This window comes from Pelophylax lessonae, assembly GCF_965119305.1.
Source record: "Pelophylax lessonae genome assembly, chromosome: 9".
NCBI classification, from domain to species: Eukaryota; Metazoa; Chordata; class Amphibia; order Anura; family Ranidae; genus Pelophylax; species Pelophylax lessonae.
In genome coordinates this window covers 125438406-125459720 of record NC_138776.1, presented here as the reverse complement: position 1 = coordinate 125459720, position 21315 = coordinate 125438406, and the positions used below count along the sequence as shown (strand labels likewise).

The following is a 21315-nucleotide window of genomic DNA, read 5'->3' as shown; positions in this document are numbered from 1 at the left end:
TCCGAGTGTCACTTTTTCAGGGCCAGTGACTTTTATCAAATTGAACTTACTGTGTAGGAGAATCAGGGAAACGTTTCTTAAATATATTTTTTATATATTATTCCATTTTAAAATGTTGTTTATGCCTGTTTGGCAATATCTTTGTTGTTAATTTTTCTTGCACAATTTTTCTATTATTTTAATTAAAACTATATCTAAAAATTGTTAGGCTGAATCTCTGAATGCTCTAATCATAAATAAGGAACTTCTACCTTTTTGAAGTCCCCGCAATGTAAACGCTTACATTCCTGTCTGGGCGTAGCAGCAAGTGATACAGAAATTTTATAAATCGCAACAACAGATGCTGTGAATGGAGCATGCTCCATTAACCACTTTCCTTCCGCCCTATAGCAGTTTTACTGCTACAGGGCGGCCTCTTTGCGCAGGATCATGTATATATACACGCGATCCTGCACTTCCAGGTAGGGCTGCCAATGCGGGCTACCGGTGGCTCGCTCCCACTGTGACTATACGCAGCGGGAGACGATCAGCGGATACCGCAGACTCAATGTCCACCGGCACCCACTGATCACCCTCCAGGGAGGCAGAACGGCAGTCTGCCTATGTAAACAAGGCAGTTTGCTGTCCTGACAGGAGGTAAGGCATGGATACTGTGTCTCTGCAAAGCAGGGACATGAATCCATGTCTTCCCCTACTAAAAGCACCTCCCACACTGTAATAAAACACAGGCTAGGCACACAGATAATCCTTTGATTGCCTCTGATGTTAATCCCATCCCAACCAGTGTCATTAGTACAGTTTTATATTTTTAGTCATAATTTTAGCACTGATCACTGTGTTGGTGTCACTAATCCCCCAGAAAAAGTGTCAAAAGTGTTAGTGCCAGATTTTCCACCACAATATCACAGTCCCACAATAAGTCCCTGATCGCCGCCAGTACTAGTAAAAAATAAATAAAATATAAATTACATAAATATATCCCATAGTTTGTAGACGATATAACTTTTGCACAAACCAATCAATATATGCTTATTGGGATTTTTTTTTACCAAAAATATGTAGCAGAATACATATTGACCTAAATTGATGAAGAAATTAGATTTTTTACAATTTATTATTGGATGTGTTTTATAGCAGAAAGCTATAGCAGAAAGTTTTTTTTTTTTTTAAATGGTCGTTTATTTTTTGTTTTTTTTTAGTTTATAACGCAAGAAATAAAAAAAAAAAACACAGGAGGTGATCAAATACCACCAAAAAAAGCTCTATTTGTGGGAAAAAAGGACATTAATATTATCTGGGTACAGCATCGCACAACTGCATAATTGTCAGTCAAAATAACGCAGTGCCGTATCGCAAAAAATGGCCTGGTCTTGAAAGGGGGGGGGGTAAAAAAAAGTGGTTAAAACATGTGTAGTGTGTGTGAAGGGTTACCTGCTCAGGTAACCTGCCACAGTGATGATCACGCTCAGTCTGCTGTTCCAGAGCAGGAAAACATCCACACGGGAAGAGGCTGACTATGTAATTGTCACATTCTCTACTGTATCGTTGGTAAAATGGATTGCATACATATTTTCATAGGGTGTTGTTGCCTTGAAAATGCATATGAAAAACCCAAAAAAAAAAATTTATGTTAAAAAGTAAATATAGTCGAAGACTATTCATGGAAGCATACTTTTAATTAGAGGCCTCTTGTGATCTACATATGAACATAGCTGGTAAATGTGTCACTTCTATGACCACGAAGGCCACTCTAATTGAAAATAAACAAGAATCCAAAATGGGCAGGAGCAATAAATATGAAATCAACACATTTAAAAATGATAAATTAGAAAAACAGTCCGCTTGTTCCTGCTGAGAACTGTTAGCACAAAAGATGCCAGGAACGATCACCTCAGATCCAGAACTGTAATTTTCACATCTTTTACAATCACGTGTCTGCACACCTGGATGGGAGCACAGAAAATCAGTTATTAAAATGACTTTTTTTTTTTCATAAACATTTTATTGAGAAAAAGGTTGCACAACATATAATCTTAAAAGACAGCCAACAAAACGAGAAGAAACGTGCATGGAGCACACAGACATAAATAACTGTAATAGGTCAGGGGACATGCCTACTCCGATAGACTTGCAGATTGAACAATACACCGGAGGATACATGAAATCCAAAAAATAATAATATACAGGCATACAAGAAACAAGAGCATGTCTCACGTGTTTTTCATTCCCCTCATCAGTTGCTCCCATACAAAGCAGGCTCTGGTTTGTCAAATAGGAATCAAGAATAGCAAAAAAGAAGAAATGGAGAAAGAAAAAACCAAGAGGAGAGGGAGTAAGCAAAACGGGGGGGGGGGTTGGGTTGTGGTAGAAGGAATCCAGGGGGCAAAGCCATCGTAAGCCGTCCTCACGCTTCTCCCGCATTCCATCCCCCAAATTTGAGGAGAGGTGAGAATGGGGACTCGCCTAACTCTGCTCCCAGGTCCCCGTGAGCCTAAAAAAAGAGCACCCCCCCAATACAGAAAATTGCTTTCTTGTGGTTGAAGTACCTATAGTAAGTCTACAAATAAGAATTGTATGCAGCGGAAAAATTAATTTCCTGTTTGTCTCCATGGCAGCCTACGTGTGGGTTAACCCCGCCTCCACTCCAAGGGTATAGGACCCCCCTCCCATAAATTTCAGCTCTCAGGTACAGCAGGTGTTCATTTTTTGTCCTCCTCCAAGAACCTACACTTCTGATGTCTTACTACGTCCAGCTTACCTTAGGATACTTTGGATGGTGTCTGCATGTCCAGAGCCCAGCCACGGGCGGGTGAGTGACATTTAAAATCCCCTGCTCTCTGCGGTTGACTGAAGCTTGATCGGCATTCTCTGACATGGGTCTGAAGATTCGCATTGCTTCCCTTCATGGCAGCGGTATTTGTTATTTATGTGCACTTTGTCTGTCTCTTTTCCTATCACTGTACAATATGTTTGTTTGGCCCAATGGCGCTGCGTTCCAACAAACCCTTCCTCTTCCTCCTCTGCTTCTAGCGTCCAATCGGTAGACGCTTCGTGGTCCCGCACATGCGCAGTGCGCCGCGAGCGAAGTCGAGGCTTGGTTCGCACATGCGCATTAGCGATTGCGGCCGCATCACCGATGACGTCATTCCGGCGGGAGATTTAAACAGCTGACGATTCCCCTGTACTTTGGGTATGTACTGTGGGCGTTGTGGCAGCTTCCCAGTGTCTCTGGATTCCTTGCTACAGGTATGTGCAATGGAGACTTGACTGCAGAGGGGGGGGGCGGAGGGTTGTCACCTCACAATGTATCACTGACATGGTGTCTGATATGTATTACCTTTCTTTATCAGTCTGGTTGTTTGGCCTGAAGTATGGATCCTGCGTCACCGCCCTCCTGTGGCCAGCCCTCTCACAACAGGTGGGTGCTGGCATTTTTCAGAGAGGGGGGCGGGGGGGGGCTTGCTGGTCCCTAGGTCATGGCTAAATCCAGTGTCTCCCCGATTTTCTCTTTTTTCCATCAGCTCTTCCAGGCCTGATTTACCACAAGAAAGAGACCCTGTCAGACCTCGTGGGAGTTCATCCTCCAGATCTAAACGCCGTGAATCCCCATCAGGGAGTAGGCAGCAAGGGAGACGCTCTAATTCCTCCCCCAGACACCATACACAATACCAGAGTCACCGCACATACCAGAGAGCCTGTTGGGGTTGTGGGGCGCATGTCCCGGAGGACAAGTCCCTATGTGAGCCATGTTTTGCTCATGCAGCCGGTGAGAGGGGGCAAAAGGATCAAGGATTGGAATCTCTAGTGAAGAGAATAGTACAACAGTCCCTGAAAGAATGGGGTACAGTCCCACCACCTGGTCCCACCACATCTAGTTCTCCAGCGGAAGTGCAGGAAGATCAAGGCCCCTCTCAACCGAGCATTACTTCTGCAAAATCATCTGACAGTGATTCGGAAAAGAAGAAGGGGCTGTAGGCGGCTTTGAGTTCGCCCTAGTTTCACCCCTGATCAGAGCCATTAAAGAAGCTCTCAGATGGGAGGATCCTGTGTCTCCTCAGAAAAAGCAGCGGAAGTTCTTCAAGCACCTTGGTAAGGAGCGTATCAACTTCCCTTCCCTCTCTGAATTACAAGAGGTGATTACTGAAGAATGGAGTAAAGGGGATAGTAAGTCTTCCTTATCCTCCAAACTTGGGAAATTATATCCCTTTAAACCTGAAGATGTCGCCCGTCTGGAATCTGCTCCTCTTGTGGATGCGGCAGTTACAAGATTAGCAAAGCATGTCACTTTGCCACTAGATGACGTGGTCTCTTTCAAAGACCCTTTGGATAGGAAGATAGATCTGGACCTAAAGAGGATCTTTGTGACGGCCGGTGCGGCCTGCAAACCTGTGATGGCATTAGCAACAATGTCTAAAGCCATGGAAGTCTGGGTTTCCGATATAGAATCCAAACTTGGAAGTCTCTCGGAAGAAGCCGTAGAAGGTTCCCCTATTCACGAACTCAAGCTGGCTTCAGTGTTTTTAGGAGAAGCATCTATCGATGTTCTGTGTCTTCTGTCCAGATCAATGCTATCCTCAGTAACAGCAAAGAGAGCCTTGTGGCTTCGCGCGTGGATTGCAGATCCAGCTTCTAAACAGGCATGGTGTAAGATCCCTTTTGAGGGTACTTCCCTTTTTGGAAACAAACTAGACAGCGCCATTGCCAAGGCTACTGGCGGAAAGTCAGGTTTCCTCCCGCAAGACAGACGACTATTTGGTCAGAAGAAGCCTCAACCTAGGAGGCAATACACGGAGAGATCAAGAGATGCACGCTCTTACAAGCCTAATAGAGATTTCCGAAGAAACTGGAGAGGTGGTCAATCCTCTACTCGGAGGTCATCAAAAAATCCAGCGCCTGCTGGACAAGATTCCACTAAATCTTTTTGAGATTGGGCCCGTCCAGGCATGTCAGGTGGGGGCACGTCTTCTCCATTTTCAGCATGTCTGGGCGGCCTCAATCACGGACTTTTGGACCGTCAGGACGGTCTCTACAGGCCACAGATGGTCATTTCTGGCAGATCCAGTTCCAAGATTCATCTCAACTCATTTACCCTGTCTAGAAGAGAGAAGAGAAGTCTTGCTCGCCTATGTAGACGCTTTGGTGGCTCAAGGAGCGGTAGCTCCGGTTCCAGAACAAGAAAAATTTCAAGGGGTTTACTCACCCCTCTTCTTAGTCCAGAAGAAGAACGGGGCCTGGAGGCCTGTTATAGACCTCACATACCTGAACAAGTTCATAAAGAACGAAAAATTCAAGATGGAAACACTCTCAACTATTCAAAGGGCAGTACTGCCAGGAGATTGTCTCGCCTCAATAGATTTGAAAGATGCGTACTTTCATGTACCTGTGGCAACCGACTTCCACAAATATCTTCACTTCTGTGTTCAGAATCAACATCTGCAATTCCTTTGCCTACCCTTCGGCCTGTCTACCTCACCCAGAGTATTCACCAAAGTTCTTCTAGCAGTGGTAGCCTTCATAAGATTGAAAGGTATACGTCTACATCATTACTTAGACGATCTTCTGCTTCTGTCTCAAGAAAAGGATCAGTTATTGGCACACAGAGATCAGGTCATATCGACCCTCAAAGAGTTTGGCTGGCTGCTAAACCTACAAAAGAGTCAGCTGGAGCCCACTCAGCGCCTAGTCTATCTTGGGGCGCAATTCGACACCGTTGAGAATTCAATCTCTCTCCCATTAGAGAAGATACCGGTAGTGAGGGAGAGAATCCTTCCGGCTCTTTCCTCTCCTTGGCTGAAAGCCTCTCAGTGCCTCAAAATCATTGGCACCATGGTGTCCACGGCTCCAATGGTCAAATGGGCTCTCTGGCATATGAGGCCCTTCCAAAAAGGGTTCCTACAACAATGGAACACAGAAGAGAAAGATCAGTACATTCATATCTCCTCCAGCATGAGATACAGTCTTCTTTGGTGGCTGCAACGCAGGAATCTGCTCAACTGTCATTCTCTGGTTCCAGTCTCATGGACTATAATCACAACAGACGCCAGCAACTCAGGTTGGGGGGCTCATTGTCTGACAGAGATGACACAGGGGAGATGGTCTTTTCAGAGACACACTCCAGTCTCCAATATACTGGAACTCCGAGCAGCCTACCAGGGTCTTCGATCTTTCCAACACCTGCTAGAGGGGAAATCTGTAATGATTCGGATGGACAACACCACGGCAGTGTCTTATGTGAAGAGACAAGGTGGGACACGGAGTCTCTCTCTGCTACGAGAATTAGACCCGATCATGTCCTGGGCCCAGACTCACCTAGTAAACATCTCGGCAGTTTACATTCCAGGTTCACAGAATGTTCAAGCAGATTTTCTGTCCAGGGTCCAGTTGAACCACAACGAATGGTCTCTCCATGTGGAGTCGTTCAAATGGATTCTGACGTTGGGAGTATCTCCCGAAGTCGATCTGTTCGCCTCCCCTTGCAACCACAAGTTGGAGAAGTATGTCACGAGAGGCAAGTGTCCTCAAGCTTACGGGACAGATGCACTAACCGACAGGTGGGAGTTCAGCAGGGCTTACGCCTTTCCTCCAGTACCCATCATTCTCAAATTCCTGCAAAGACTTCAAGCGGAAGATGCGGAGATAGTGATGGTGGCGCCTTTCTGGCCGAACAGGCCATGGTTTCCGCTACTCCTACAACTGAGTTACCGGGACCCGGTCCCTCTTCCCCTCAGACCAGACTTGCTTCTTCAGGGAACATCAGTGCACCCCTGTCCTGCAATTCTCCAGTTGACGGTCTGGTTCTTGAGAAGGAAAGGTTGGAATCGCTCGGCTGCCCATCTACAGCCATTTCCACCTTGATGAATGCTAGACGACCAAGTACTAATAAAGTATACTGTAGAATCTGGGCAAGATTCATGGAGTCTGCATATCCTGAAGGTATGTCTTCCTCAGTCCCTGGGATTCAAGAAATACTAAGTTTTCTTCAGGCTGGTCTGGATATGCCCCTTTCAGTGGCAACTCTTAGAGTTCAAGTTTCGGCCTTGTCGGCCTTCTCCGGGGTCATGTGGGCCCAACACCCACTGATTCAACAATCCTTCAAAGGAGCAGTCAGGCTCAATCCTCAGAGAAGACCTAGGTTCCCAAAATGGGATCTACCTCTTGTCCTAAATGCCCTCTCCAAAACGGGCATAGATTCCTCTTCTTCTATCAAGGACCTGACCATCCGAACTGTCTTCCTGGTAGCCATTACTTCGGCTAAAAGGGTCTCTGAATTAAGTTCTCTCGGATGTAAAGAACCATTCTTGACTTTTTTCCCGGATCGGGTAGTACTAATACCCAGGCTGAATTCAAATCCGAAAGTCACCTCGGTGTTTCACCAGAATCAGGAGATCGTCCTGCCTACTTTCCGGTCATCTAATGAGTCCAATCCTCATCCGTTGGATGTAGGAGAATCCTTAAAAGCCTATCTTCAAGCAACTGCACCATTCAGGCAGTCTGACAACCTCTTTGTCCTGTTCTGGGGAAAGAACAGAGGTAAACCTGCTTCATCTAGGACTATCGCTTCATGGATAGTGGCAGCTATCCAACAGGCCTATAGAGCTGAGGGGCTGGTTCCTCCGGAGGCGGTGACGGCGCACTCTACAAGGAGTATCTCTACTTCCTGGGCGGCTTCGCGACACGTGGCTCCAGATGTGATTTGCAGAGCGGCTTCGTGGTCATCAGTCAATACTTTTATGACCCACTATTGTGTAGAGCCTGCTTCTCTGTCCTCAGTTAATTTTGGTTTGACTGTTTTGTCTGCAAATAGCATGAATTAAAATTTTCTTTGCTAAAGCATTCCCACCCGTGTGGAGTGAGCTAGTTATTTCCCACACGTAGGCTGCCATGGAGACAAACAGGAAAACGGAAAATTCCTATCATACTTACCGTAATTTTCCTTTCCTGATAGTCTCCATGGCAGCCGGAGTACCCACCCTCTCGTCTTGGATTCGGCTAAGATATGGAACACCTGCTGTACCTGAGAGCTGAAATTTATGGGAGGGGGGTCCTATACCCTTGGAGTGGAGGCAGGGTTAACCCACACGTAGGCTGCCATGGAGACTATCAGGAAAGGAAAATTACGGTAAGTATGATAGGAATTTTCCGTTTTTTTTTTTTTTCCAGCCAGTTTTCAACCATACCAACCAGTTTTAGAGATGTCTGGCTTGAACCTTGGCGGTAAATTTCTGTCAGGCTCTGGTTATTAGCATTTCGGTTAAATGAGGACTCAAAAACAGGAAAACTGTACTCCTCCAGTATTAATTAGACAGCACTGTACTTTTTATTGGTCTGGGTTTTTTTTTTTTAAGCTGAACTCTAGGCAAACTAAATCAACAGATACTATATACTGTACATGTGGATTGTTTTAACTGGCAAAAGATCTGGATTACTGTCCATCCAGTCCTGAGATTTACACAGCACAAACCTGGTCTTTCTCTGCTACTGTTAAAGCCCAACTCTGGGGAACTGAAAATACTCCCTTAAAATGGGGCTGCACCCGCACTGCAAATGTTAACTATTTGTTCTAGGGAACAAAGAAAAGAGGATTTACTTACTTGATCCTCCGCACTGCTAGACTGATCCCCACAGCATCTCTATCATGCTATAGCAATTTAAGGCCCTGATGTCATCAAGACAGATGCAGGGTCAATAGTTCTGCACTGGACAGGTCAATGCCAAGGGACATTCCACTGCCAGAGCATAAGGGGAGTGTTGTTAGGCAAGTAAAAGTGCTTTTACACTGCCCTAGACTAAACAAGCAGATAACTCTTGTACTGATGGCACAGCCCCACCTGCAAGAGAGAGTTTTCAGATTTCCTGTAGTTGTGTATGTGAATGTGAATTTCTAAACTACTCATTGCTATATAAAATAATGTAACATTTCCATTTACATTATATTTAAACCAAGCTCTTTAAATACCTTATTTTTGGTGCATTATAAAGTTGTCATGTGACTGCTATTCCATATAGTATCCATTGCTAGTAAGCGGAGGCAGAGACAATGGGTCTACAGCAAGTGTTTGAATAGGAGTTGCTGTCCATCAATGGGGAATAGGTAGGGCTATAGATGCATCAACCTAGGACAACACAAGCTGATTCTGCATAAAAACATCTAGTGTTGAGGTGCTAGCTGTAAAACATAATAATATGTGTCCATATAACAAACCAACAAACACCAAATGCATGAAAGTGAAGAAAAATTAGGTCTTTGTAGCGTGCACAGTGTATTTCTCTTTGTGCCTGTGTTTGAATAAACAGCTGCTGGGAAAATCTGATATCTATGTTCACGACTGGGAGGAAGCCGTATACTGACGGAAGTCCACAAGTACAGTGTGGGTCGCGGTTCCGTTACAGTTGGTTTGTTATATGGACACATATTATCTTTTACAGTTAGCTCCTCAACACGATTTTTTAATGCATTTTTTTGGCACACACCAAAAAATTGATGGCAGCTGCTTGATAAGTTACTAATAAGGTTTAAAGGAGGTGCCATTTAATTTCTCATTCTTACAAGTTGATTCTGGAACTGAAGGTCTGCCATTATTTTACATGGCATCCAGCTGGTTCCCTTTGCAAGCTGGACTGCATTTATCGGTCACAATACCTTGGGTTTGAACCATAGATTGTACCTGATTAGTTCCTAATTCTGCCCCTCCCTCTCCTAGTTTGAACTCTGTTGTAAAAGGCCCCTTTCACATGGGCGGTGCACTCCCAATGGACTCAGTTTTGCTCAGCGGTGATAAATCAGCCGATCCTCGCTGAGCAGGCGGATGACAGCTCCGTCCCTGCTTACTTTGCAGAGACAGAGCTGTCAGATCCCCCCTCTCCTCTATGGGAGATCAGATGAAAACAGACCGCCTGTCCATTTTCATCCGATCTTATCCAATCCTCCAGACAGATGGAAAATAGGGTTTCCATCCGTCTGGATTTCACGGACAGGTTCGGATAGCAGCGGGTGTCAGTGGAGATGTCTCTGCTGACATCCGATGCTCCATAGGGCTGCATGGAGCATCTGATCAGGTGCACCTGAAAAACTGACAGGCGGATCATATCGGAAAGCCAGTGTGAAAGGGGCCTAAGAGATTGATAGAGAGGAATACCAAGTCAAATACAAGTTCTTACATTGCTTGCATTAACAAATAAACTTGTTTTTTTGTCCCCAAACGGCAATTTTATATTCCACCTGTCAACTCTACATGACATGTTAAGTTAACAAAGCATTGCAGCAGTGGCATGTGAACAGCACCCCTGGGCCCTGGCTGTATTGTAGCTAATCTTAGTCTTTATTTATTCATAGTAAAAACTGGAGGAAAGAAAGTCCAAGTATTTCCTGTAGCTGTAATTTTCTAGTGGAGGTTAGAATAATAAAATCGAGCCTCTGTTTGTGAACAATGCCCCACATGCCCTGTGCCCTGGTTCTAAATTTAACAAGCCAAGGTGCGATGAGAGCATACAACGTGTAGTAACCCATTGCAACCAAACAGCATTCATCTTTAAAGATCTCCCTAGTAAGCTGAAATGCTATTGGCTGCTATGGATTCTTGTATTTTATAACCACTCCTTGTACGGCCTTTTGAATAAAGTCTTCATGTTAGTATTCATTCTAATAAATCAGCACAGGGATGCAGAACTAAAGAGAAGGCAGAGTTCACTGGGGAAGTGCCTAAGGCAGCACTTCATATGAGAGCTGAATGTAGTCATCTAATCTTTATGGGCATCTTAGGATTGCACTGCCCTTATCTGATCGCCTGCTGCAAACAATACACCATGTTCACCACACTACCCTCCCCAACACACAAGCCAAGTCAGACTGCATTACATTCCCTTACATTGAATGGTTTGGGCTCTTTGCTGTGAGGATGGAAACCTTTCTTCTTACAGGCAGACACTTCCAGCATGCCAGCATTAGTAAGTCGAAATATTCCAGTGCTGAAAGGGAGAAAGAAAAATATTTTATTCTGATCATCAAAAGAAACATAAAAATATGTAGATAAAACTCTTGGATAAATGAACGTGTTCAACAGTTAAAGTGGTTGTAAACCCACCTTTATAACTTGTACCTATAGGTAAGCCTATGATAAGGCCTACCTATAGGTACTGTAAATATCTCCTAAACTTGCACCATTTAGGAGATATTTACATAGGATGCAGCTGATGACATCATCTGCGCATGCGCTCTGAAGGAACGGCCGCCCGTTTTATTTTATCAGAGCCCTGTGCCGTAACCGGCGGCACCAGCACCAGGGGGTGACGTCACGCGGCTCCGGCCAATAATACAGCCGGAGTCCGCAGACCCGGAAGGAAGATGGATGCAGCTGCCAGCGGCGACATTGCAGAGTTCGTTTGCAGGCAAGTGTCACATAATGTGGTAGTATGCAATGCATACTAGCACATTATTCATTTACTTTGCAGGGAAAAAACAGAAGACTTTACTTCCTCTTTGAGTAAAATAAAAGTACAAACTTCCTAAAGCTGAACTCCATGCAGATATAAAAGACACCTATGAAAGCAGTATTTACGATGCAAATCAGTTGTGCTATAGTGCAAGGAGCATGCTGACAGGAGGGAAGAGCAGAGAAATCCCGGTTCACACAAATGCGATGTCAGACATCACATATGATTCGCAGCGCACTGCTCTGCAAATCGCATGCAATGTCTGTGTATTGCGAATTCAGCCATACAGACAGTATGGCTGAATTTGCATCGCATTTGGACCAAAGTCGCACAGGACCCTTTCTTTGGTCCGCACCAGAATCGGATTGCTTGTGTGTTCACCCCTATATGATTCGATTCAAGTCCGAATTGACAGTTCACACTGTGATATGTGAACTGATCTGGGGGTGTCGTTAACTTTGTATTGAAATCCCCAGCGATTCGCATAGGGAAGTGTGAACTGCTTGCGAGTCGAGCGTGATGCGGAAACACGCAGTGGATTTGCAGGGTTCCCGCATTGCATATATGTGAACTGGCGGTAACTCATGACTTCATAAGTTGGGGAGGGAAAACAACTAAGTGTTACTAAACTGTAGCAAAGAACATTCAGGTCTTCTCCCTGCCAGACAGGACTGTACTGTATGACAGAGCTATTTAAATATCAGGACTGGATAGACAAATGCACTTCCTTTTTACTAGCATTAAATATTCCATATTGGTACTGTATATATCATCTGTGTATCTAGCAGCTTGCCTTGAGTTTGTTTAAATATAAAAATAAATAAATATAAAAAAATGCTACTTTAACCTACAGCTCTGGTTTCTTATAAAATAGTTAAATCTGAACCCCAAGTATGATCCTAAAGGAGTTGTAAAGTGAGGAAGTTTTTTTTTTATCTTAATGCATTCTATGCATTCATCTAAAAAGCCTTCTGTGTGAAGCAGCCCCCTTCACCCCCCCTAATACTTACCTGAGGTCCCTCTCTGTCCAGCGATGTCCACAAGTCCGTCCGCCGTCCGGGGCTCTCCCTCCTGATTGACTGAGACACAGCCACGGTGCCACTGGCTCCTGCAACTGTCAAAGTCAGTTAGCCAATCAGGAGAGAGAGGGGGCGGGGCCGAACGGCAGCTGTGTGTCTGAATGGACACACAGAGCTGCAGCTCGGCTCGGGTACCCCCATAGCAAGCTGCTTGCTGTGGGGGCACTCAATAGGAGGGAGGGGCAGGAACAAGGGACCCGATAAGAGGAGGATCGGGGCTGCTCTGTGCAAAATCAGCTGCACAGAGGAGGTAAGAATATAACATGTGTAGCAATATTTCCAGGCATTGGGCCTGATATGGTTCTGCCATTGTTAGCGGTAACACTTCCAACACATTTAAGTTGAAAACCCAAGTGTGAGAACTGAGACAATGACCATTCCGGCATCTTTGGTTTGTTTTGTTTATTTTGTAATGGGGATGGGAGAAGGGAATGAGTGGGATACTTCTCTGGCTCAACTAGGTTCAACTGGGACACTGTACAGAAAAATGCCCATTAGCGCTGTCTTGACGCCAGCTGAATGCCGGCCAACGCTCCCTGGCGCTTGAAGATACTGTTCTGCTCAACTGTGCTTTAATACTCAGATTAACTCAGAAGATCCAGGACTGTAAGACATTTGACTCTTGACACTCTGTTAAGCTCAAAGTCCGGTGAACAGCTCCCTCCAGCCCTTCACTGACTGAGGTAGCTCCTTGTAACTGCTTGTGCTGCTGCAACTCTTAACACTGTACACTTCTCCTGTACACTAAACTCTTCAGGGTCCAACCGCTGGCGCCCCCCTCTACACCTCAGGGTCCTCTCACTAGGCAACCCCTTTAACACTAGCTGGCTCCTGGATCCCTGAGACCTTCACCGGAGTGGTCCCCTCTATACTTCAGGCAGACCCTCAGGGGCAGTTCACAGTACTCACAAACTTGGCATGCTGTCCTGTAACTGAACCCCTCTATCTAAACTGGTCCTCGGCACACCGGATCCTCTCTGCAGCTCAGCCGAGCTTTCTCTCTGGACTCTCAGGCAGCCACCCAAGACACCTGATCCTTCTGACGGGAGGAGAGACAGCCATACCCTCCCTCCTGGGACTCTGCTTCCCGCCAAAGACCCTGCATCATGCGTTCCCCTCAAACTTATACCCATTCCCAGAATCCTCTGCAGCAGAATCTGCCTTCTGGGGTAGATACAGGCCTGAATGAACCACTGATTGGGTTTCCTTCACTGTCCAATGAGAATCCTCTCATGGAGCCAGTGGGGAGACTCCCCTCTCAGCAGCCACACCTGGGAGACATGACAGCCCAGCTGAAAATCATGGCCCTGCTGTAAGGCAGCCAAGGCTCACTAAGCTTTTACCTAGCACCTACCTTGTAGGGTGCTACACATTTGTTATTAAAAAAAAAACAAGACTTTACAATCACTTTTATTGCTTACTTACATTGCTCCAGCTTTGACCAATGTAAGTATGTATTTCTCATACCTCACCCCTCCTCCTCTTCACCTCATCCAATTAGAAAATGCCTTGGCATCACAAGACATTAGGAGAATGGCAGCAGTTTTGAACCTACTGATTCGACTGTCAGTATGCAGTGGGACAGCGTCTCAGAACACGACCTGGAAGACTGCAACTATCACCATAGTGGGGCCAACAGCTTCCATAGCAATAGCTAGCTTCTATGGTGGTTCATAAGAAATATCCATACTTACATGAGCTGGACCAAATATAATGTAATGTAAATATGCAATTAAGAGAATACCGGGAGCTTTAGAGCAGAACTAAAGGCAGAGATACTCACCTTTTCAACAGTCCCTCCGGTGCCGGCATCTTCCCGTGTGTTTTCGGGTCTCTTCATGATCAGAATGCATCCGCAGGAGCTACTCATACCGGCACACAGGATCGGGTTGGCTGCGGTAGCAGAGTGGTATACGCGCAGCTCAGCTTACATTCCGGTGATCAGGCAATTAGTTAGGTGCAAGTTTATTACAGAATGGAAATTGAAAGACTTCTTTGCAGTAACAGCCTGCCTGCTCACAGTGAGTTGCAGTGGAACTTTAGTTTTGCTTTAACTTACTCTCTGCTATGATACAATAAAAGCCAAAGTCACAGGTGACATCAGTAATGTAGATCAATGGGTAACTTGTTTATAAAATCGCTCTAAATAAAAATGACCTGGCTATTTGAGAAAGGACATAATGAAATTGCACACCTAGGGGTTTATTTACTAAAGGCAAACAGGCTGTTCACTTTGCGAGGGAAGTTTTCCTTAGTTTAGTGAATGAGGTGAAACTTTGCTAACTCCCATCATCTAATCATGAATAAGCAAAAATGCGTTTTTTATTTTCTTTGCAAAGTGAATTTTTTTGCACATTCACTAAAAACTAAAAGGAAACTTTTCTTTGCAAAGTAAATAGCCCGTTTGTCTTTTGTTAGTCCTAGACCAGTGATGGCGAACTTTGGCACACCAGGTGCCAGGAACTACATTTCCCATGAAGCTCAACTACACTACAGAATGCATGAGCATCATGGGAAATGTAGTTCCAAAACATCTGGGGTGCCAAGGTTTGCCATTACTGCTTCAGACTGTTAATATAACACTGCATTATAAAAGGTAATCTACACTGATTTGGGGTCAATGTTATTTTGAAGATTCACAACACATCAGCTGTTACATAAAAATATATAGTTTCATCGGTACATAGTTTATTTAAATACTGTACTGATTATGCAAAAGACCTACTCGTTGTGCTTTGGGGAACAAACAATAGCAATAGCTTCAGGTAGCATAAGCTGGTAGGAGCAGTGAGTGTGAAGATCCACACTGGACAGGAAAGCCGTTTGAGTCGGATGTGTCTGCAAGGAAAAGTCAAGATTTCAAAAACAAATGTTTAATGCATTTAACCGAAGAGCAAGTCCATCTAAAAGTGATATTATAGTTGCCACCAACGACCCGCTCCCGCTGCGATTAGACACAGCGAGAGCTGATCTGCGGGTACTGGGGAGTCGATGTCTGCCGGCACCTGCCGATCATTGGAGAGCCAGAATGGCGATCTGCCAATGTAAACAAGGCAGATTGCCGTTCTGTCAGTAGAGAAGGCATTGATCCTGTGTTACTGCAAAGCAGGGACATGGATCAGTGTCTTCCCCTTGTAAAAGCATCTCCCACACAGTGTACAAACACTGCCTAGGCAGACAGTTAACCCTTTGATCATCCCTGATGTTTACCCCTTCCCAGCCAGTGTCATTAGTACAGCGACAATGCATATTTTTAGCACTGATACACTGTATTGGTGTCATTGGTCCCCAAAAGTTAGTTAGTGTCCCGACTGTACGCTGCAATATCGCAGTTCCGCTAGAAGTCGCTGATTGCTGCCATTACTAGTAAAAAAATAAATAAAAATATCCCATAGTTTGTAGCCGCTATAACTTTTGCACAAACCAATCAATATACACTTATTGGGAATGTTTTTACCAAAAATATGTAGCAGAATACATATTGGCCCAAACTGATAAAGACATTTTTTTTACTGGATATGTTTTATAGCAGAAAGTAAAAAAAATATTGTTTTTTTTTCTTCAAAATTGTTGCTCTTTTGTTTATAGCGCAAAAAATAAAAACTGCAGAGGTGATCAAATACCACCAAAAAAAAGCTTTATTTGTGGGGGAAAAAAAAAGGACCTAAATTTTGTTTAGGTACGGTGTCGCACCACCACCAGTTAAAGTAACGCAGTGCTGTATCGCAAACAATTGTCTGGTCCTGAAGAGGGGGGGAAATCTTCCAGAGGGCAAGTGGTTAAACACAGGGTATTTGTATACATGTACTCAAGGAACTAAATTACCCTGATTTACTAAAGGAATTGAGCATGTTCACTTTGCAGGTGTTTATCACAATGAGAGTGGATTTTCACTTAGCTTAGGAAATGTGGTGAAAAATCACCTTGTCCCAAGAAAGGGAAGAAAAAAAATAAAACAGGACTTTTGCTGGCACACATGATTGGATTTAGGTCAGTAGAGCTTTAACTCATTCACTAAGCCAAGTGAATTTTCTCTTTGCAAAGGAAATGTTCACTTTACTTAATGAAAGAGGTGAAGATCTGTGAACGTCAATCATCTAATTATGTGAAAGCAGAAATAGTGTCCTCATTGGAGGATTTCCCTTTTATTACTTTACAACCCAAAATTTGTTTCCAGTCTGGAGTTCAGTTTTAAAGTACTGTATGTCTCAAGCCAAATATGTTTTTAGTGTTGGATACTATGATTGATTGAGCCCGTTTTTTTTGTGGTGTCCCCTTTGGGAGATTTGTACTTCATGTTTCATGTCTTGCTCAGGATACAACCATAATCGAGAAGAGAGATCTTAAAAGTAAGATAAATTCTTGACTGCAGTCATCAGATCAAGTGTCCCCAATGAAATATATCCTTCTATTCTCGGTCCAGTGACTACATAACATTTAGGATTTTCCCCTCACTTTAAGTCTCAGTGACATTGGTCACCAGAACAAACAGTAAAGTGTAAATCTCCCTAAACTTGAGCAATAAAAACCCTAACAGGGGCTTTATCCCTCACCACTCCATCCAAAGTATTTTCCCACTCACCTATACAGCAAACAATTATTGTAAGTAAGGCTCTAATAAGTCACATTGCTTGGAGCTACCAAATCACATATAGGCAGTTTTAGGTTGGGTTGGTTTGCATATTACTGTATGTAGCAGTTAGTTCTACAGGATAACAACCTTTCATATTCTGATTACAAAATAATGAGCAACACTTACATGAATCCAACCCAATGTAAGTAGACTATGCTGATCCTGTACATTAAATAATTCTTCCACATTCTCCATGTCACAATAGTCTGGACCTGCAGACTGCTTTGGTACAATTATGTGTGTAATGATGAACTCATCGTGCGTCTGTAAAACAAAGCAAGCAAACAACCAAGTCAGTAATTAAAATGTATCTAAACCCAATAACAAACATTTGATATATTGCATCTTACCAGTCCTTAGATGTGGTGGTTGCATTAGTTTTCTTTTAGGCTTTTTTCACCTGGTGATCTGACCACTTACACACTTTCTGTCCTAGGGTGACGATGCTCTCTCACCGAACCATATCTATGGAGCAGCATTGTAGTCACCCTAGAAGATTAGGTGTGCGAGGGGCTAGAGAAAATCTCATCTCCATAACTAAGGGACAGGGTGTCCTGTAGTCCACAGAGAGAGCAGATAAGATTCCCAACAGTATTCTGGGCTGTCTTACCGAATGGGCACGCTGGGCAGTTGCCCGGGGGCCCCACCTGCCCAGCGACCCAGCCCCAGCCAAGCATTAGTCCCGACTCCCATGTGCATCCCGCTGCAGAACTTAGCAGGTGGCAGGTGTCTGTCGGCCCTGCGCTGCTGTCAGGCCACTTGGGCCATGGAGGGGGAGCCCACAAATGCAGGAATGCCTGTCCGCCTCCACGGAAACAGGCACACACAGGACAGTGGAATCTGACTCCCGTCCGTGTGCATTCACTGGACCCAGCCGCCGAACTTGGAAGCTGTCATTAGCCTGGCACTGCTGTACCAATAAATATTGCATTATCGACAATCTGCATTTTTATTCTCGTGGGTGATTGTGTAGGCAGGGCCTCAGTGTACTGCATTGCCCGGGGGCCTCTAATGCTCTTAAGGTGACACTGACAGTATTTTTTGCACTTCAACAGATACAACAAAATGCTTTCAATGGTATATTTAAAGAGGAGTTCTGCCCCCCAGGAAAAAAAAATTAAAGTCAACAGCTACAAATTCTGACTAAAATATTAGAACTTACCTGTCCAAGGTTCCCGCAATGTCAGCTGGCTGAAGCCGATTTTTGTATCAGCTTTAAAGTGCTGCCGCCGCCATTCAGGGTAAGGGAACCCGGCAGTGAAGCCTTTAGGCTTCACAGCTAGTTCCCTACTGCGCATGTGCAAATCACGCTGTGCTTTCTAATTGGCCCAGCGGCGGAGGAAGAAGGGGGGGGGGGCAAAATTCTGCTGCGGCACTGTCTCCCGGAAGTGGGGAAGGGTACCTGTCAAAAACAGGTACCCATTCCCTCTTCTCACCGAAAGGTGCCAAATGTGGCACCAGAGGGGGGGAGGGGACCATAGAAGCAGGAGTTCCATTTTTGGGTGTAACTCCGCTTTAACAGACTAAAAGGGTTCAAATAGGAGAAATTCATTGTTAGGGTTTGCAGACACGTTAAACTGTATGTGCCCTTTTTTAAACAGCAGTGCACTCAAATATACAAACATTCTCATGTTTTTTTTCTGCAATGGATCTGTTTTAACTCATTACTCTAGGTCTTCTCAAAAGCCAAAATATTAACCAGAATATGACAGAGGTCCCTATTTAAAGAGTTTTCCACCATCAGTGGAAGTTGACAATTTTTTTTTCATCCAAAGAAGGCTCTTCCATTCTTTTAACTGAGCCCTATTCAGGCAGGCTGGGGCACTTGGCATGCCTTAGCATTCTCCAAACAAATATATGCAGGAGAGACTGATCTAGAATTTCTACTCTAAAGAAATTGATATCGTTTTTTTTTTTTACCAGATGGTTTATTGCTGGTCTGTTTGTCAAATACAATTTTTACTAATAGCATATTTAGATCAAAGTTCTCCGCTTCTACCAATAAAAACCTAACAAAACCCAGTGCTAGCATTTCTGTTTGACAAATCTAGTTTTTTTTTATTTTTCTGCTTGTCAGAACAATCTGACACACTTGAAGAGGCCTGAACATATCTGTCACATAGAGCTCCATCAAATGCAGAGAAGTAAATGCTATGTTCCTTCCACATGACATAACAGACACAGAAAGCAATGAGAAATATTAGATATACGGAACTCCCCATGGTTTAATGGCCTTTCACATTTATCCCTGGAGCACTGATGCCAACAACTGAAATATCCATACTGAAATCGACCAGACAGTTTGCAGTTTCTGCCATACATAACAAGCCAAGCAGGTCTGCTTGAAATTACGATGTATGCTCTATGTGTAGGAAACTCATTGCCAGATACATTCTACTGCAACAAGTCTAGACAACTGTGATGAACACCGCTATCATAAATAAAGTGGTATTAAACCAAAAATGTACTATATGGCAGCTTACCAATCTTTAAATATAGTGGGTGCATTTATTTTTGGGCGTTTTTTCCTCATTTTCACCTGGTGATCTGGCCAGTAAAACACTTCCTTTCATAGGGTGGCTTCTCTATGTAGAAGAAACCGTCACCCTTGGAAAGCAGCACTGCCCGAAGAGGGTAGTGTTAGATGGAATAGAAGAATTAGATGGACTTTACATAAGTGTCTCACAAATTATAGCTAAACTCTAATTAACATATTTTAAACACTGTTGACAACAGAACAGGTGAATCATTTGGCAAAGTGAGGGAGCAGGAACTGGGGCTAGCTTGACAGATGAATATCAAAACGGAATCGGAAAATAATTTATTTCTTGCCTGATCAACTGTTGCCCTTGACAGGTTGGCTCATGGTCTACCCCAGGGGTCTTCAAACTATGGCCCTCCAGTTGTTCAGGAACTACAATTCCCATTATGCCTGGTCATGTCTGTGATTGTCAGAGTTTTACAATGCCTCATGGGATGTGTAGTTCTGTAACAGCTGGAGGGCCGTAGTTTGAGGATCCCTGGTCTACCCACTTGAATAGGATAGTCGCCCAATCCAGTAAAAAAATAAAGAAATGGTATTTTGTGTATCTCTGGAGATCCTAAAGAACTTTCTGCCCTTTCAGCTTAAGGCTAGTTTATGTTGGGGAGTCTGCTAAGTGCCCCTCCACCCTCACCCATGGGCCTAAATGTGCATATAAGTCGAAGAATCAAACATTTGGGGAAAGACTTCTTACAAATATTAGGCAGTCAGATTGAGCTTGCAAGTTCAACCATCATCTAATGTCTGTAGATTCCTTAAATTACCAGATATGGTAAACATCTTGAATAGAGCTCTAAATAAGGTCCCACAAATCATTTTTCAGAGTGCCGCAGCTACCAGTTGGGAGACCACATTATTTTGAGACCCCCTGAACAATGCCAACTTTTTAATAGAGCCTTAACAGTTGAACATCTGTGCCCCTAAGTCATACTCACACTAGTGGATGCAGAGGTGCAAAAGCACCATTTTATTCAATCTTTCTGCATCTCTTTAGAACAGAATTGAATACAAGTCATACCAGCTTGCCACAAAGAATCCCGCATGTCTCAATTCCTCGGGTGGTATTTGCATCCGCCAACTGCAAAAATTTCTGAGAAAGATCTTTGGGTAGAACAACCATTCGGAGGCCTTCCACAATTTCATCTAGCACAGAAAAACAAGAAAACCGTTATTTCCACAACATGGACAAAATGATTTCCAGCTGGTATCAAATCTGCAAACATGGTGTACCTTTCTATCCAACACTAGTTAAACAATATTTTCAGGGTGCTTAAGGAAGCAGATATCGACACCAAGCTTAGGGCTTTTAGTTCCCATCAAGAAAATCCTTTTATTTGCAACTAACAAAGCAAGAATACCAGATGTCTTAAAACTTGGCATATTTTTCACATTTTTTGAATAGATGCATTTTGTTATCTACTGTGTAATGGCGTAGAGCATTATTATATAACAATTTACTTTGTTCACGGAAAAATTAAGAGTAAATGCCTAAGAATATACCGGAAATACCTACTGTATTTGTTTACAGTTTACCCAGTGTGACATTGGGAAAGGCGAGGTGACTAATGGACGCTATGTATCACCTCACATGTGTTCAACTAAACGAAGGTGGAATCTGGCCCGTGTTTCCT

General features: G+C 43.9%; 1 protein-coding gene across 2 annotated transcripts in view; it reads right to left on the bottom strand.

Moving 5' to 3' along the window:
* Positions 1-1657: 1657 nt before the first annotated feature.
* The window catches only part of STAMBPL1 (STAM binding protein like 1), an 83341-nt gene continuing 63683 nt past the window's right edge, over positions 1658-21315 (bottom strand). For both annotated transcript variants that reach the window (XM_082268173.1, XM_082268174.1), the window contains exons 6-10: positions 20703-20827; positions 17269-17406; positions 15235-15347; positions 10866-10965; positions 1658-1943 (exon numbers count right to left, since the gene is read on the bottom strand). In XM_082268173.1, the coding sequence (XP_082124299.1) occupies positions 1887-1943; positions 10866-10965; positions 15235-15347; positions 17269-17406; positions 20703-20827 (533 nt within the window). In that variant the 3' untranslated portion in view covers positions 1658-1886. The remainder of the gene's footprint in view (positions 1944-10865; positions 10966-15234; positions 15348-17268; positions 17407-20702; positions 20828-21315) is intronic.